Source organism: Dicentrarchus labrax, unplaced genomic scaffold (assembly GCF_905237075.1).
Source record: "Dicentrarchus labrax unplaced genomic scaffold, dlabrax2021, whole genome shotgun sequence".
In the NCBI taxonomy this organism is placed as follows: Eukaryota; Metazoa; Chordata; class Actinopteri; family Moronidae; genus Dicentrarchus; species Dicentrarchus labrax.
This window is the reverse complement of record NW_026136719.1, coordinates 8,621,201-8,639,112: the sequence shown is the minus strand read 5'-3', so window position 1 is coordinate 8,639,112 and position 17,912 is coordinate 8,621,201. Positions and strand designations below refer to the sequence as shown.

At 39.4% G+C, this 17,912-nt stretch overlaps 1 protein-coding gene across 2 annotated transcripts; it reads right to left on the bottom strand.

The window, feature by feature from the left end:
* Positions 1 to 96: 96 nt before the first annotated feature.
* On the bottom strand, positions 97 to 16,607 carry LOC127350989 (paired amphipathic helix protein Sin3a). 2 transcript variants are annotated; one of them, XM_051378080.1, is made up of 21 exons: positions 16,406 to 16,607; positions 13,879 to 14,092; positions 13,409 to 13,594; positions 13,040 to 13,146; positions 12,528 to 12,879; positions 12,113 to 12,364; positions 11,798 to 11,950; positions 11,143 to 11,298; positions 10,944 to 11,030; positions 10,674 to 10,792; positions 10,098 to 10,323; positions 9,353 to 9,469; positions 8,913 to 9,151; positions 8,609 to 8,792; positions 7,768 to 8,353; positions 7,427 to 7,596; positions 7,006 to 7,179; positions 6,818 to 6,910; positions 5,586 to 5,680; positions 3,087 to 3,294; positions 97 to 2,335 (listed from the first exon to the last, which is right to left on the bottom strand). In XM_051378080.1, exons 2-21 carry the CDS (start codon positions 14,071 to 14,073, stop codon positions 2,117 to 2,119), a joined length of 3,918 nt encoding a protein of 1,305 aa, XP_051234040.1. In that variant the 5' UTR covers positions 14,074 to 14,092; positions 16,406 to 16,607; the 3' UTR covers positions 97 to 2,116. The 2 variants fall into 2 exon arrangements, with proteins under 2 accessions (XP_051234040.1, XP_051234042.1); XM_051378082.1 differs by lacking the exons at positions 97 to 2,335; positions 3,087 to 3,294 and adding an exon at positions 3,315 to 3,893.
* Positions 16,608 to 17,912: the final 1,305 nt, after the last annotated feature.

Sequence of the window (17,912 nt, the reverse complement as noted above, 5' to 3'; positions counted from 1 at the left end):
CAATCTTGAAAAAATGACAAAGAAATGGTGGGAAAAAAAGCGCTAAATATTGCAGACAATTCGCATACAAATGAAAAAAGAAGTGGTCAACTGAGCTTCTGTCTATTTAAAGGATAGTTTAATGCCAAACACCATACTAACACTCATGTACAACATCATAAAAGTCAAGAGAAGAAACACATTAAACGAGGTACAAACCATGTCTTTATGTACAATCAGCTCTGCGGGACTTCCTGTGGTATTCCATAATAAACAGCAAATATAAAAATAAAAACCCAAGTAATAAACTGTTCCGAGATTGTCTGTAGCTGGTTAGGTTACTGACCATTGCCTTAAATGGAGATCAGGAAAATGTTGATGGATGAAGTTTTGTCAGGCAGCTTCTTTTATTTTCTATCCTGCTCATGACAGATCCAGATTATAAGGATCTGGCTGTTTCCCTAAAATTAATGTTAAGAAGTATGCTGCTTGTATGTCAATATCCACCGCTTTCAGTGTGATGGATACCTTCCCACCTACACTATGTACAGAGCCAATTCCAGTTTTATTAATTACAGAGGGGAAAAGGCAACACAAATCCTTAGTTTACATCCCTCTTTTAAGGGAATACAACATTCATATTTGCATTTCATCAAGAAATACAAACTGATAGCTTCGATAAACTGCAGCTGAAGGAATTATTGCTTGCTTGTTTTCTTAATCCTTATACTGTACACAAGTCACATGGCTGACATTCACGTACAGACTTACTATACGTCAGTGTTCGCTTTCAACACAGGGTATAAAAAATAAACAACTTATGTACATTTTTCATAGGTGACACACTGTGAGCTCACTGAACCTGTCAAACAGATTCTAACCATTTGGTAAAATTTAAATACAAGAAAAAGTTGACAGTACTGGTAGGACTCCAGTACTTTGAAAAACAGACATATACTGTACTTTCAAAAAGGAGAAATTGCTGCTCAGCTACATTCAATCATCTTAAAACCACAAGTGACAACGATGCCAAAGACCGAAGGTAGAAATGCGCAGAAACACATAAAAGGGTAGTTTTTCTACTAAACAAAGACTTTAGGGACAACACATTCAACAGACCACAAAAGAAAGATCTCTAACTAACATCCTTTGGTAAAAAACAGTTAAAACTTTGCATTTTTTTTATAAACTTCTCTGCAGTCTCTACCAAAAGATTGATGCTATGAGTGTGTTAATTTAGGCTACACATCAATGACATCAGATTAAAAAAAAAAAAAAAAATACATATAAACAACATATTTACATGTGTTTGGGCGGTCATAAATTATTACTCGATACACACTGCTGGCATTGTACTGATGCCAAGCATCTACCCAGCAGTCGCCAGAGATGCTGAAGATAACACACACATATATATAGTGCCTTATTGCACCTTTATCACCAAGAGGAAAACATTCACAGGCTATACAGTTTACAGCTGGAAGTCCGACAAAAGAGAATTTAGCAGAACAGGTGGTTGTTCTTACTAAAACTGAGGTCTGTTTTTATTTCCTGTAAAATAAGGAGGTGGTCCTCAAAAACCCCCCCCACTTATTTCACTGTTAAGATGCTGAGTTTTAGTTATGAACTGCTTAACCAGGTTATTTTATTTAAACTGTGAATTGCGACAAACAGAAGATTTAGTGAGGAGTGTTTTCTTTGTATATTAATCTCATATAAAAATCTGCATTTATTCTAATAATGGGATTCCTGACACAGATTGGTTTTTTCCAATATAGTGACAAAACCTCAATTTTACATGTCTTGCAGAATTTGCAGTAAAACCTTGAAAGTTAGGATAAATTTCCTGAATCAGTTCCGACACATCTGTGGAAAACTTACATCTCATTTAAATTGTGGATTTCACAACCCCAAACGATTTTGGCAACTGAAACCAGTAACAGCAGGTTGGAAGAATCCACATGGAGCTACTGTGTGTGTACTGTGTGTATATATATATATATATATATATATATATATATATATATATATATATATATTTATTATTTTTTTATTTTATTTTTTTATGTATATATGAAGTCATCACTGGCAGTTTGTTGTGTGAAGACGTTCACAGTTTATCTTTCTATAAGAGAGATTACAGTGTTCTGTACTTCACCCGGTACTTGTTAATGTTGAGATAATGGAGAACCTCAGGGCAGCAGGTGGTGGTGCAGGACAACAGGCCTTCTCGTGCATCTCCCATCAGCCACTTGCGGCTGATGACAGCCATGTCGCTCGTCACGTGCTCTTTGGCCCAGGTGTCCAGCCAGGCGTGGAAGCGTCTGTGCAGGCGTGTGTTGACTCGCTGGTGGGACTGAAAGAGACGTCAACCAGAGGAACCCAGCTCAGCTTTTGGGACCAGTTCATAATACAGCTCATTTATTCAGGTAGTATAATATCAAGGTGACAAAATGTATCCATGCACTGGACTGTTGAAAAGTGAATGTGGCTGTAGCTGTTCTGACACCAAAAGTGATGTCTCTTTTGAGTTTTGAATCTACTGTAGGTGACATCCGATCATCCACATTGACTAGGGGCCTTGCATGACCACAGGATAAATGATGAAGGGTTCTTGTAAGCAGTTCAAGCTAAAAATAAACAGTTAACCAATCGTATAAAGTATGACCTGTGACATGGTTTCTCCAGTCTGTTAAAACATATAATTTTAAACGTAACAGAAATTAGTCAAGAATGATGAAGTGGAAACAAACAACCCACTACTGACAACTTCTAATAATTTGTAAAGAAGAGTTATTATTAGAAAAAAATAAACACAAATGGTGTAAACTTAAGATTACACTTGAATGACTTCTATGAGCATTACCTTGGGTTTTGGAATGAAAGTCTCAATTACTTTACTTTTGTAATTATGCTGAAAAATGAAAATCATGTAACTGCAGATATCTATGCCAAAATCCAATAATATGATCTGTCTGTCGAGCAGATTTAAGGGAAATCTGATAAGAAAAACAGATCACCACTGGATAGTGTTCACTTTTATTTACGCATTGCTAATTGCTACTTGTTGATAGCAGTGTGAAATCGTTATTATATTCTGTGCTTACCTGATGAGCCCTTGTGAGCGCTGTGTGCCTGTACATATAATCTTCTGACTTGCAGACATAGACCATCTTGTAGGAGTTGAGTTTGAACATGCACTCCATCTTAAGCTCACTGTTGCCGTCCTGCGATTTGTCCAAAGGGACCTTGGTCATCCTCTCCTGTTGCAGTTGCTCCCAACCCCTCTGGCACTTCCTTATCCGTCTCAAATTCCTGAAAGCCAAAACAGATTGACAACCATGAATAATACGGACTGATACCTGAGAAATTCTTCTGATTACTCCACACATCAAAAGGGGTACATCACGTTTACAGGGAAAGTTCGCACAAATTTCTAAAATCTATGAACAGTAATATTTTCATTTGAGCATGTTACATATGGTACAATTTTGTGTCTGACAGCATGCGCTGTATGATTTAAGGGGCTGTGGTCAGGCACAATACACATGACTTTAAGCAAATTTGAGAACAATATAGTCAAATTTGAGAGGACTGTCCCTTTAAACAATTATTTTTTAAACCCATGCATTGCAACTCACCGAGTAATAGAATTAGATAGGGAGTCAAATCATTCGTGGGAAATGTGGATCTATAAGAGCAGCAGAGGCAGCAGTCGTAATATTTCTGTACAGTGCACTTCCGTTGCACAGTCAGCCACATAGTTCGAATCTAAATATGCTTGGCAAACAAATATTTATCTTAATTGGAAATTGATCCTGATTTTGTGCAGGTAAGAAAAATACAAATATTCACCCCACCTGAATGAAAGTTTTAAATGTGTACTTACCACTGAGGGTACAGGTGAGCGGGGACTGAAACCATGAAGCATATTTTTGCATTCAGGGCTCCACATAAAAGACATGACAGTGAGGCCAATTTCAAGTAAAAACTGTTAGAAACAAACACTAGAAAATTGCTGCCTGATCGGTTACCAATCCAAAATATGAGCTGAGAATACTTTGATGTGCACATACTTTCACCAACAATGTACAGAGTGTTATGATCATGAGATGAAGACCCAACACAACTGGAAAAGAAACTGCTGGATTTTTTTTTTTTTTTTACTGCCATTGAAGATTTGTGAAGTCTTTTGACCTCTTGTGCTGCTGATCTCTCATAGATTTAATGAAAAAAAAAAGAAAAAGGACAAGATGTGGGTGAGCCCACTGATAAATCATAGTCAAGTGCCAGATTTATGCAATGGGTTAAATAAGAGGAAACTAAGAACAGGATTTTATTTGCGTTCTAAAATTCCTTTTGAAATGTTTATGGGAATGGACAGCCATCTCAAAGAAACAAAATATAAATAAAAATCAAAAAGCAATGAAAAGACAGGCTTTATGTGACACTCAACTGGGGCTTTAAGATAGAGCGAAAACAACCACGCCTCCATGCACAGCTCTGGGGTGTCAGGAAAGAAATACACCAACATGAACATACAATTTAGACAATCATTTTATTTACAAACCCTACTCCTCTGTACAAGTGTTGCAGATAATGTGCTTGACCAGAGTTTTTAAAAACTTATGAGCACTAATCTCTGTCAAACCAGTGGAAAAACCTCACCCACAACAAAAAGTTGCAACGGGAGTGCACTGTTTCCACCGAAAATTATTACAAACATAACACTGAGTATAACAGACTTAAACAAATGGACATTTGAACATTTACATTTGCAAACAGTGATTAAGTCACATACAGGACCTTTGATCTGAATACAATCACAAACAAAGGGCATGATAAGGTAGAAAAGGAAACCATGACTTCACTGTTCTCACTTAACAAAGTCTCTCAGGTCCAACACAAGAGCTTCAGTCTCTCAAACTCAGGTCAAAGACATAGTAGAAAAATTAAATTAAAATGAAAAAGGTGGAACCCATTTGTTTTGCTTTCAGTTTGTGCATTCAGTGACTTTTGTTCTTGTGTTACACAATGGAAATCATCATTTAAATTCAATACAATGTGAATAATCAAACCAAATAATTACTTTTAGCTGTTTACTAAACCCATGATCAAGCCAAAACCATTTTAAAAAACCTTACTGTTAATAAATAAAATTCCCATTAAAAAGGAACTGAATCAGTTAATAAATAAATTCCATTTTTAAAAAGATGGCCATGTAAAGTGCAATCTTCCCATGTGAGGCAGAGGTCAGAAACTGAAAAAGTTGGTTCACGGCCGATGAGATTCTTAACAGGAGGGCATTCAGGCACTGCAAGCACTTCACTGTAACTGTGGAGTTACTCTTTTTAAATTAACCTTCTCAAATCATCTTTGTTTTTCCATTACTAAAAAGGAAGAGCTCTTATGACCAAAATTTGTGATTAGTGAGAGCTTCCTAAGTCAGGCTTGTGCAGAAGTGCCACTGTTTCTATCTCTGAAAAGGAGTTGTATTTGGCCGCTGGTTTGGCTTGTCAACAGTGGAGTGGCTGCTCGGCTGACTAGAGCCTCAGGACAGAAGCTTAAAGTGTGCAGACAAGAGGGAGACATGGCTGGGGCCTCACCTGGGGAGGAACACCGGCTTCTGGGCAAGATGCTCACGCAGCTCGGGGGATGCAGAATCTGAGTTCAGGTATCTGCCCACGTAGTCTGACCACCTCTGCGGAGGACAGAGCAGAAAGAAAAAAAACATAAGCACATGTTGCACAATACAATAGCATACAGGCATACACTTGGACCTGACTAGTACAGCCTGACCGATAATGACCCATCGCAGACAAATTGGTATTACATCGGTGTATATTGGATATGAAAACTGTCAAACTGCTTGTGGTGATACATTAGTGTCACAGTAAACTTTATCCAGCAGAGTGCGCTGCAATTTACAATATTGGGGCAAGCAACAGAGAGTAAGAGAAGAAGCAGCTCTTAGCAATGTCTAGAATTAGTTGACAATGTTTATGTTAAATGACTTAACATGAAAGAATATTTAACTTAAATATTCTTTAATCAAGTTATTAAAGCAGTCTTCTGAGTACATTTATAGTCATATTGGTGCACAATTCACATAGAAAAGGTCTATTTTCATTTCAACCCAAATATCTAGAGACTAGTGATGATGGCCTTTGAAATTTGGAATTTGTGATCTTTATTACCAGCCCCCATTAGTGTTAGTAGGGTTAGAAATTGTAGGTTACATCACAATATAATACTGTTTAGAGCATATAATTGCCCAACATGAGCATATCACAGATTTCAGACATTTGTGTCAGCCAGTAGGTAACATGAAATTGCAGTAGAGGAACACCAAAGATATAATTATTGCTGGTTAAAAACAGAAACCACAACAGTAAAAAGCACTTTTAAAAAAAACAACTTTTATATGGATCATTATCAAAAGTGTATCCATGTTAAAAAAACCAAAGAAAACCAAAAAAAAAACCACATCCAGTATTGTTTATACTCAAGTCCTGTTGCAATATGTCCTGAAAACACAGGTATCATAACTAATCTTTTTAATTACCTTACCCAATAAGGTTGCAGTTAACCAGGTGATCAGGAATTGCTTCACAAAGACTTACATTTTAATTAATTATCAAATTATCTGCTTATTACGTTATTGATTAACCACTAATTGTTGCTGCAACAATAACCTCAACGTTTGTGAGGACAAAAAAAATATTAATAACAGTCATATTGAGTGCAGAGCTGTTGTGCTGGATAACACAGTATGTAGCTACGTAGGTGTAGATAATAAACTAATGGCTTAGTGTATGTGACTCTTAATGAGTCTTACCTCTGCCTCTGCTGGCTCATCAGAGTTGTCCTCTTCCGTGTCCAGCAGCTCCATAGCCAGACTGACAGATCCTCTGCTCTTTGTAAACATCAACTAGACGAAACACAAGCAATCAGAGGAAGTTGCAAATAAACAAAGTAGTTTGGACAGATGGACACCATTATCATTACTTTCTGGGCTTGTCGTACCTTGAAGCAGTTCTCATCTGACATAAGCTGCTCTGCTTTGCGCTGGTAGGCCCCCTCTGCTGTAGCCCTGGACGTCTGCGTGGACAGTGTGCCCCCTGTGGCTTTATTGGCACATTCGCTCAGGTACATGTCCGTTACTCGTGCACATACATCATCAGTGACAAGGTGCTGGAGCTGTGAAAGCAATGGGTTTAATATGCAACGGTTATGTCAACAGAAATGCAATAATTGAGGGTTTTAATGATCAAGCGCTATCAGTGTGGAGGGTGAAGGGTTACAGATTCACTCATCTCCAAGTTTTGTAATTAATAAGTGAATTAATGTTTGAATTGAACTAAATACAGTACAGAAGTTAAACACTCTAGAGCATTTTTGTGCAACATAAATCAAAATCAAGTTGTATAATCATGAATATGCTGACCTGCCGGACAATGCTCTGGATGAGTTTGTCCATGGTGAAGGCAATGTAGGCATGGATAGTAAACATTTCCCTCAGGGAGTCCTCGTATTGAGCCGGCTCCATGTTTCCATCCAAAAGATTACGCACCATTTCCAGAAACACTGAGTAGTACTCCTCTACATCAACATCCACTGCAGGTAGAAAATAGTATTTGTGTTAAGTTATATGGTGATAAATTACATAATATGATGCACCATGGTTCTGTTGTGGAATCCAAATCAATGAGGGGAGGGATTGTGCATAAATATTACAACCTGAAGATTAACAAAACTAAAACCACTGGTCTTTCATTTCTAACTTACTTGGCTCCTTCATCTTCAGTTGGATTGCTGGATTTTCATTTTTCTCCCTCTTGAGCCCCAACACTTCTCTTTCCCACTCTCTCTCACGGGAATCCTCCTCAATCTGTTTCTCAGCTTGCCCGTAAATTTTCAGCAAACGAGAACAGAGGATGTGATGAAGACGAAGGAAGATATACCAATAGTTGTTCACGAAGTACAGGTTATAGGCATCATCTGTGCCCCGCAGCTTCTGAGCGGCCGTGTTGCTGAAGAGGAGCTTGGACTTTGATGGACTGCTGCCTGGCAGGCCATTGTGCTTCTTGGGGCCGTCTTGATCCATCTCCATGTCTTCGTCGTCGTCTTCTTCTTCCTCCTCCTCCACATCAGAGAGCTCACCTCGCCGTGCAAACAGCAGGTCAGGGATGAAGTGGTGAATGATCTGTTTGATCTTGTACTTGTCTTCTTTCTGGATTCCCACCTGTCTTTTGACGTGGTGGATGATGAGGGCAGCAGCATCCTCCAGGATTTGGCTGTCGTCATAGGTCAGGGTCATGTGTGGGCCGCTCGGTGGCGGTGTGGCAGTTTCCTCTGATGCTCGCTCCTGGCGCTACAGGACACAGAAAGGATTAGACTTGACTTTTTTTTTAAAAGGCATTTTTCTCATTAGACAGTGGCATTCTGTAGAGAGAGCAAAACAATCTAATAGCTGATGATCCATGTCTCATTTACAACTTCAAAAATTTACTGTTTCAAACTTACAGTTTCAAAAGCAATCACAGTGAGCCATATGTTTATATATATTTATAAATGTTTTCCTTCTTTTAAACTTATGAAACTATTGTCAAGGGAAGAGTTTCCTTACGTCATCATATAGCATCTCAATTTCATTGAGCAAGGTCTTTGAGCGCAGCACTTTGGTGTCATTCTGCTTGAAGTTGATGCCTTGATGGTCGAGTGACTTCAGGTAATACTTTTCATTCTGCTCCCGCCAGATTTTGTTGAAGCCTCTCTGGGCTTCTCTCCACTCCTCCTCCTTTATTTTCAATCTGAAACAGTCACAGAAAAAGTGATGCAAAACCTTAATTGGTAAATCAAATCTTGTGAAATACAAACAACTGCAAAAATCTGACCAGATGCAGACAAGAAACTATAATCAGACTATGAACCTTTTCAGCACTATGGGGACAGACACAGCTGGGTTCCTCTTGAGCCCATCAATGATGTCGTGGGCCTTGTCCCCATATATCCTCTGGATAGCTTTGCGGTGAATGACCTCTGAGGAGCCACCCATTGTGTTGTCCAGCTTGAAGCGCAGCTGCTCCTCAGCAGACATACGAGAAAGCCTCCGCTGCACTGACTCCAGGGCTCGTATCGTGGCAAGGTTGGCTTCCAACACAACATCCAGCTAAAGGGGGCGCACAGTGAAATTATTGAAATGCGAGTTGTCTGATTGTGGTCCAGTTTTTACTGGAAATCTAAATCAAAAAGGCTTTTCTATGGTCTTTTGCCTCCTAAGCAAAGTGCATCATGGGGAGAAAGTCCTGCACACATTCTTATAACCCTGTAGTTTTTACTTTACAGTGTGAATGGACTGCGTATTCCTTACCTCAAAGCGCTCATCCTCACATCTGTAAATGTGCTCCTCATATTGAGTCTTCTTGGAGCTCACAAATGTAGAATCTTCTGACCATGATGGAAATGAGACCCATGTGTCATTCAGAACCTGCAATATGACAAGCAGTTTAATTAAAATTTCCGTTTTAAGCAAAACAATAGTACGAAGACTCTTGCAATGTTGTCAAAGTCAGAGCAGATACAAACATCACAAGACACAAAAAAGCAGGAAAATAAATAATAAAATCATATAAAAAGAGTTTGATATTCAAGCCCCACTGATAGCAGTCATCCAAACTTGAAAATGTTTCATAGTTTATTCTGAATATAAGATTAATTTGAAAAAAATCGATGTAATGAACAGTGTAATCTAGTCCGAGGTTTGCCTTGTTTTTGTGATGAAACACTAATGGAAATATGAGGTTTGGATTAAATGTTCAATCAAGCCACAAAAAAAATCATCACAAAATGAAAACAATCTTTAGCTGCTTTGTTGAACTGCCAAATAGGATACTTAATATTGACTACCGTCACTTTATCCACTAAAAGCAAATTTTGTTGGCATTTGGCGCCTGGTGAATGGTACATTACAAACACCAACTGAACACCAAGTCCTATTCCTTAGGCTACTGTCCAAATACACTGATCCCATTGTACCTGGTAGCTCTGTTGGAGATAATAAATGGGTTATCAAGACAGAACTACTGTTAATAAGCAGACTTCCTCCAGTGACTCACCTCTCTACACAGCGGCGTCCTTCCTGTACACTTGGGCTGCTGGTAGCTCTTCGGCAGTGCTCTATAGCTGGACCCCAGCCTCTTGCAGGAAGCATAGTCAATCTCCATGGCGATGCCCTCTGTTGCACGTTCCTTGGGTAAACTCTCTGCATGGCTTGACTCCCCGTGACTTGACTCTCGGTAGCCCAGGAAGTTTTTAAACCATGTAAAAAGCTCTGGGAATTTTCTGTCAATCATACCACAATGTATGTGAATTAAACAATCTAACAGTGAGGCTACGGCCTGCGGTTGGCTGATACTGTGTAACGTTGATATTGGTAGTAAATATACAAGTCTTAAATGATGTACATGGATATTGAAACAGATCAATACAATATTTAATTAAAAACTAAACTGACAAGTGCAACAATGTCATATCTGAACAACCATAAAAATATATTGCTCATTAAATATTAAAATTCTTACTGAGGAGTAACAGAATTACTGACTGAGTAAGTGTTCTAATATGGAGTTGATGACTTAGCTACAATACACAGCAATGCGGTTATAGAGGCAATAAAACATTACTGAACTCACCCAAGAAATGGGATGACTAACTGCACCAGCTCTGCACGTGAGATTACTTCCTGGTTGAAAATGTGAAGACACCGCAGGAAGTTGTCATACGCCTCAGAGCTCCGAAGAGCTTTCTTTACCTGTTAGAGCATTTCCAGTGATGACAAAAACAAAATGAACAAACTTTCCCACGAGTTGATTTCATCATATCAGTAACATTTTAGTAATCACCTTCACCTTGTATGTATGAATTATATAAACAATACCAGGACTGAATATAACAATACTGACCTTCTCAAAGAACATTGTTTCAGTGCTGGTGCTATGTTTGCTGACTTCCGTCATGCCATGGTCTTTCCCCATTATTTTGGGTTTCTTCTGCAAGGGTATAAAGACATGACAAAATTATGATTGTTGCAGGATCTCAAAAATGGTCCAACAGTACAATCAGCTGAATATATACAGAGTCAGCATTTAGAGTGGCATGTACCTTGACAGGCAGTGTGGCTCCCACTCCAGTAGGTCTCCTCATTGGCAGGCCGTTCTGGCTCAGCCTCTGTTTGTTGTTCAGTAAGGGTCTTTTTACTGTGCCACCATGATCATTACGCACCGACTCTGCCCTGTCTGGTGTAGTCTTGCCCAGTAACTGGGAAGAGAAGAACACATTATAATCTCACCAAAGACATGTCACATAAATTAACAGGAAGTATCAAAGGAAATGTGTGTAAATATGTTTGCCTTTTGCAGAAGTTCAATATAAAAACAACAGCCTGTCCAGGCAGAATAAGAAGCAGTGAGGGTACTTAATGAATGTAGGGAACAAGTGACTCAAGTGTTTAAGCAACTGTTTCAAATGTGTCGTTATTTGCTATATTTCCAATACATGGAAAAACAGCTGATTTTATATATTCATGGACTACTTTCCATAAAATCCAAGTTAGGTTAAGTGATCCTTTATTGACCATGACAATTTGTGTCCAGGAGGGCATTTTTTACAATGCTTCTTAAACCCCTGATGATATTTCATCAACATTTAACACTAGTATAAGACAGTTTCAACAGCCAGGAAATCACACCAACCATATTAGTTTATAAATGCCAGTTAAAGGAGGCCATGCTTTAGGAGTATGTTCAAAGAGACTCACCATTGAGCTGTTTGCATCAGGCAGGAACTGTCCAAACTCTGACAGCAGGTCCTCCTGGTTCTTGAAGAGTCTTGCCACCTGAGTGTAGACTTCCTGCTCAGTCAGTGCTGGGGTGTAGTTACCTCCTGCCTCTTTAGCATTTCGTTGTTCCTTCTGATAAATGTATCATAAAAAAGAGGTGGTGAGATTACCAATGGGTGTATCTCATTTTCTTTTCTCTTTGCAGGCAGATCACACACTTATGTAGCACACACAGAGCCAACAGCTCTTTATATTATACATTGAATACTTTTTTATTGACGTGTATTTTCTTACCTGGTATGTGTGCAGGATTTCCAGGAAGGCTTTGTAGATGTCTGGCTGACCCTGGAAGCGGTTCTTGATCTTATTGACATAATTTATAGCGTGGTTGAACTCCACAGGCTGGTTGTTTTGGAGAGGTGGCCCACCAGACGGTGTGCTGCTCACAGGAGTGTGGGACTGAACTGATGGTGAACGCGGTGAGGCATAGGATGGGATGGAAGGGTTCGGCTGGCTGGTTGGTGTATGGGCTGGAGACTGAATTGGCTTATGGGATTGACAGAAAAGCACAAGCATGTCATTACAATCATCAAGATTCTCTTTGACAAATCTAAAAAAGATTTCAGTTTGTGACAAAAGAGCAAAAAGAAGCCCAGAATATGTTTTAGTCTATGATACGCAGTTCAATGATCAATATAGCAGCCTCTACCTTGCTGGTTTTATTTGGAGCAGGTTGAGTTGGGGTGGGTGGGGTGGTGGTGGTGGTGGTGGCGGCGGCAGCGGCAGTGGTGGTGGTAGTATGTGGGCCAGCCTGTGGCAGACTCTGGTGCTGGGGATGGCTCACAGGTTGGCTGGATGCTCCACTTACAGGGATGTTCTGAACAGAGATACCATGGGGAGTGATGTAGTGGATCTGACCTGGCGTGGTCACATTGACTAGATCGTTGGTTTGAACCTCAATCTTATATCCGGGTGGCAAGAACGTGTTAAAACCCATAATGAGGTCTGGATGGCCCTTGAAGAGCTGGGATACACGGTTGATGACTCCAGGAGTGTCTATGCTGTAGTAACAGAATAAATGATAGTTATTTAGCATCTGTTTCAATATTAACTGGGTCCACAGATATTGTCCCACGTGTTACATGTTGTAGAACTTGTAGAAATACTACATATGGATTTTCTCCAGATGTTAAGGAAAATGGCAATGCAATTAGAACTCACCTCTGAGACTTGAACTCTTTCATTATATCAAGGAAATCATTATAAACTTGTGGCTGATTCCCAAACTGCAGCTTCACTTGATCCAGATAGGACAAGGCATCTTCAACCTAAAAAGCAAAAAGTACAAAATTTCAAAGTTCTGATTTCCCCTGAATCAAACATTCTGTAACCAGTAAACGCAGAATAAAAACGTATAATGGGAAAAGTCAACAAAAAGTTCAAGCATGCCAATCACCTCACATAGTACAAATGCTGCTTTGTACTATGTGAAATAAACCTTTTTGAGATTTAATCATACGTTATCACACTTGGCTCACATGGCTGTGACTTTGTCTTGTATATTTGGTATATTTGTCCATGTAGGGGTACCTTCAGTCGCTGAAACTGCTGCTGTCCTTGAGTTGAAGTCATGGGTGCAGCTGGATGAACGTGACCCTGGACCACTGTTGGGCCCTGGGACTGAACCGCTAGGCTGTGTGCGTGGGGACCAACATGAGGTGCTGTATTGTTATGTCCGTGTCCATGTCCACTTGTGCTCTGAGGCATTGTAGGCACCTTTAAAGGAAGAAAACACTAAAATTTTAGGATCCATAAACCATAAAAGATTACCATGTCCTCAGTGGGGTTAGAAGTTGTGTACATATTATTATAATTACACTGAATAAAGGTTTTTTTAATTTTTAAGCTTACACTGTGAAACATTTATAATGCAAGATTTACCAACTTTTTTAATACACATTTAATTCAGAGGTGGCTAAAGAGCTATTTAACAGGATATAACAGCAACTCCTGCTCTGGAAGCTGCTGTCCAAAGCGAATACATTGATACTGATTCATACCTGGTAGCCTTGGGGGAGAGAGTATTGGATGCCGGTAGATGGCTGCATGTTGTCTGCAGCTGCCTCTATCACAGTAGGGGCTGGGGCGAGGGCCCGGTGCTGGAAGCTGTCTGCTATACCTTGAACAGGGGGGCGACGTGATTGCTGTTGCTGGGGCGCAAATATTAGTTCCTGGTCCTCCACACGCCTCTTCATTGTATATGCATACTCAAAGCTAAAGTGGAGGGAAAAAAACAGACGGACAATAAACGGGCTGTTGGGTTTTCATCTGTGAACTTTAACAAACTATTTCAAGTATCAGAATGTGCAGTCTACTCTAAATAAAAACTTTAATGCAAGGTCAGATTTTGTAGAGTAAAGCATCTTAAAATTTCAGTATAATAAAAAATAAAATAAAACTTTGTGTCGTAAAAGTAAATAGATTTTTTGCATAACTAAGCTATAACTGTAAAACCAACACAGTGACAGTTTGATATATTTAATACATGTAAGTACTAAAAAGAAATCCCATCCTTTATTTGTGCACTGTCTTTACACTTGGAAAAGGCACACTGATGAACAAGAGCCCTATATAAACGTGTACCACGTTAAAAAGCGAACGACGAAATGAAATCATAAACACACACAAAAGGGAGAAACCCTAAAAGTCAGAAACTTAATCAAAAGAAAAGCATGTAAGGAAATTATTGTCCATTACTGTCCTTAAAAAAAGACTACTATCATTGTTCAGCAGAATGGCTGTGACAGCCGGTTAGGGACCGTCTTTCAAGTAATAGGCACAGCTGCTATGGGCTTCCTAGCTCCGTCAACCAGGTGCAATCAAGTTTCCAGAGTTAATATATATAAATTAAGACAAGGAACTCACAACAGGGTAAAATCTGAGATACAGGGTAGGTAATTACACAGTATATAAATACATTTACTGACAATATAACATCCCAATTTGAGTGCATAACACCTTTTTTTTTTTTAAATCATTGGCAGTGCATACAATCTTTTTTCAAGTTAATTAATAAAATGTTTAGCTGTAAACCAATCTATATATTTATTATCCATGTGGCTTCATACACACATGGTCCACTGTCAGCAAAAGAAAAATCAGAGCGTATATATATATATATTCGCATTTTAAAAGAAAATAACACAAAATCGGCAAACATAATTGAGGATTGCATAACCAAAAGGACGTGTAGCCTTTCTGACTACAAAAAAAAAAAAAACGTGTATGGAAAAGTAATTTATTGATAACCCCTAAGCAGACGTCACTGCAGTTGATCAGCGGAGAGCAGACATTGTACCTCGCTGCCCTGCACCACCAATTTCGGAAAACACGGTGGCTGAGCCGCACAGTCTTCAGCCGCCTGTCGCATACCCAGCTCCAAAATACGTCTTTACCGCAACGCGAAGCCAAATACGACAGTGAAAGAAAAACAAAAACGTTTAGAGAGCGGCAAGCCAACATTTAAGGCATGTAGGCGCTGTCTCTCTCTCTCTCTCTCGCTGCCTCATCCCCTCCCCCTCTCTGCCAAACACCGAGCTTAACGCCATCCGTTCTTCGGTGAGCTGACCGCTTTCGCTCGTCTGATGGCTGACGTTGGCTTTTAGCTCGAAGCTATGTGGCAAGCAGAGGATTGTATATATATATATATGTATCTGTGGGTCACTCTCGGGGGGGGTTAAATCATCTGCTTATCGTCCTCAGTTTAAAAAAACAAAAACAAAAAAAACAGGACTTCGCTTGCGAAAATAAAGAAATTAAAAAAAATAAAAATGATGAGCTGAACGTGTCGGCTAACTGACGTTAACCGTCGCTCGTTAGGTTGAAGGCTGACAACGCGAACACAAACCCGGCTGCTTAGTCTGTAACATATGGGGCAACAGCTCCACCGGGGTACTTAAATATAAAAACTTTACATGATCGATGATTAATTCTGCCCGTGCTAAGTTAGCTGGTCAGGTCAGGAAGAGCGCTAGCTGCCGAGCTAACGAGCTAACGCTAGCCGCTACATAACGTCGCATTAACGTCAAGTTGTTGCGAGAAGTTCGCCAGCAGAAGATTTTGTTGTCAAACGAACAGCTCGTCTGCCAGCAACGTTTGTCCCACCACCCCCCAAAAAAACAAGACACACATAGTTAAATTTTATATAGCAAAAAGCAGCAAAAAATATATATATATATATGTGTGTTGTCAGGTCCGTTTGCTCGGTGTTAGCATGTCAGCTAATTCATGGTCGCCGCTCTTTGCTCTGCTAGCTTTACTTTAGGCTAGCTTGACCAACTTATCGGCAGTGCGAGCGAACAGAGCCGCGGCTGAAACCCCGCTCGGTATTATTGTCGGAAGGCGACAAAGCAGCACAAAAAAAAAAAAAAACACTAACTCATCGCAGAAAGAAGCAGCCCGGTGTTACCTCGCTCTACCTGGTCTGTTCGGCAAGGTTATATAGCAGGTAGCCACATGCTACGTTAGCACAACAACCAACCCCCCATCAGTGCAGGGTATCCGGGCTAACGAGCTACTTCAACTTACCTCGCAGGACTGCCACCAGCAACAAATTGACACGCCGGTGTTAACGGGACACAGCCAGCGAACCGATACTCGTGTATTCACCTGGCCGGGACGAAAAAGTGAAGTTCTGATAAGTGGTCGCAAATGAAAATGTCAAAAAATGAAATTGGCCGTAGTGGCTACGTCGCTAACAACAGTGTATGTATGAAGCGGTGTTCCTTGAACATAGAGGCGTGTCTAACATGAAGGCGGGCTTGTCTCCTCCCAGTCTAAACTGGGATTGGACCACTCTCCAGAATGAAAACAAATACAGTAAGGGCAGTGAGCCAGGATCTTTGGTTAAAGGCGTCTGGTTGTTTTACTGTCATACCAAATCCAGCTTTGTTATAGTTTATAATAATCTGGACTGATTGGCGATCTTCCACCCATGCCACTTAAAAGATAACTTTATAAAAGTTTTGCATTGTTAACTAAAAAGCAGATTGCATAATTGTTTAATAATATATTCAGGTTATACCAACAATTTATTACAGACATTTATTTTTATATTTATACATCACACAACCGTGGGCACAGTCTCAAACTGTCACTGTCTCAGACAGGATTTTAGGTCTAAGACAAAATGCATAAATTAGACTTTTGTGTGATTAAATATTTGAATTATCTTAAATGTTGGTAGATTTTCAAATACACATATCCACACCTTAGGTGAGTGTATCCTCTGCTCAATAGTTTTGAACATCCAACAATATATTCTCTGGTTATCTTTGACTGGATTTAATTATTTAGCCTTTTTTATTTCCACCCAATATATTATGCAGACAAAATGCTGCTTGTATGTGCCCAACAATTTAATCTATTTATAATAATCTGGACTGATTGCCGATCTTCCACCCATGCCACTTAAAAGATAACTTTATAAAAGTTTTGCATTGTTAACTAAAAAGCAGTGGTTCCCAACCTGAACTGACGACCCCCCTGACTACATTTTATATACATTTCTATCTGTAATTAATGCATAATAATAACTGTAGAGAACAAGAGATGAACTGTACAAGGAACCCACATAGTGAACACAATGACTGCAGGACGTTTGTGTACACATTTAAATTGTTTTTAATATATTTTTTAACAATCATACATACTTAATAGGCTTCTATTTTGACAGATTCAGTGTTTTCTTCTCATTGTTCTATTTGCTCTTTGATAGTTTGAACTTTTCTAATGCAGGACGAGGCTGTTTATTAGAGGGTGAAGACTCTGTGGATATAGCTTGTGTTCAGCTCTTTACATCTTAACAGTAAAAACAACTGTTTTTATTTAGTTTTATTAACATAAAAGAACAAAATGCTGAGATACAGGCCTACTGTGTATATTTAAAAGTTTTCTTACACCTCTTAAAATCAAGTAGGCCTCGCGACCCCCAGGTTAGGAACCACTGAACTAAAGGGTTCACCAGGTCTTAAAGCCTGTGACATTTATAGTTTCTACACAGACGCTGACACAGAACTGTTTATAGCCACGATAT

What these genes read in the sequence shown, in the direction of transcription:
- LOC127350989 (XM_051378080.1), bottom strand. Translation starts at nt 14,073, where the DNA reads ATGAAGAGGCGTGTGGAGGACCAGGAACTAATATTTGCGCCCCAGCAA. An exon ending in AAACAATGTTCTTTGAGAAG is followed by an intron (nt 10,793 to 10,943) that starts GTCAGTATTGTT and finishes ATGCTCTAACAG; the next exon opens with GTAAAGAAAGCTCTTCGGAG. An exon ending in GGACGCCGCTGTGTAGAGAG is followed by an intron (nt 9,470 to 10,097) that starts GTGAGTCACTGG and finishes GTCATATTGCAG; the next exon opens with GTTCTGAATGACACATGGGT.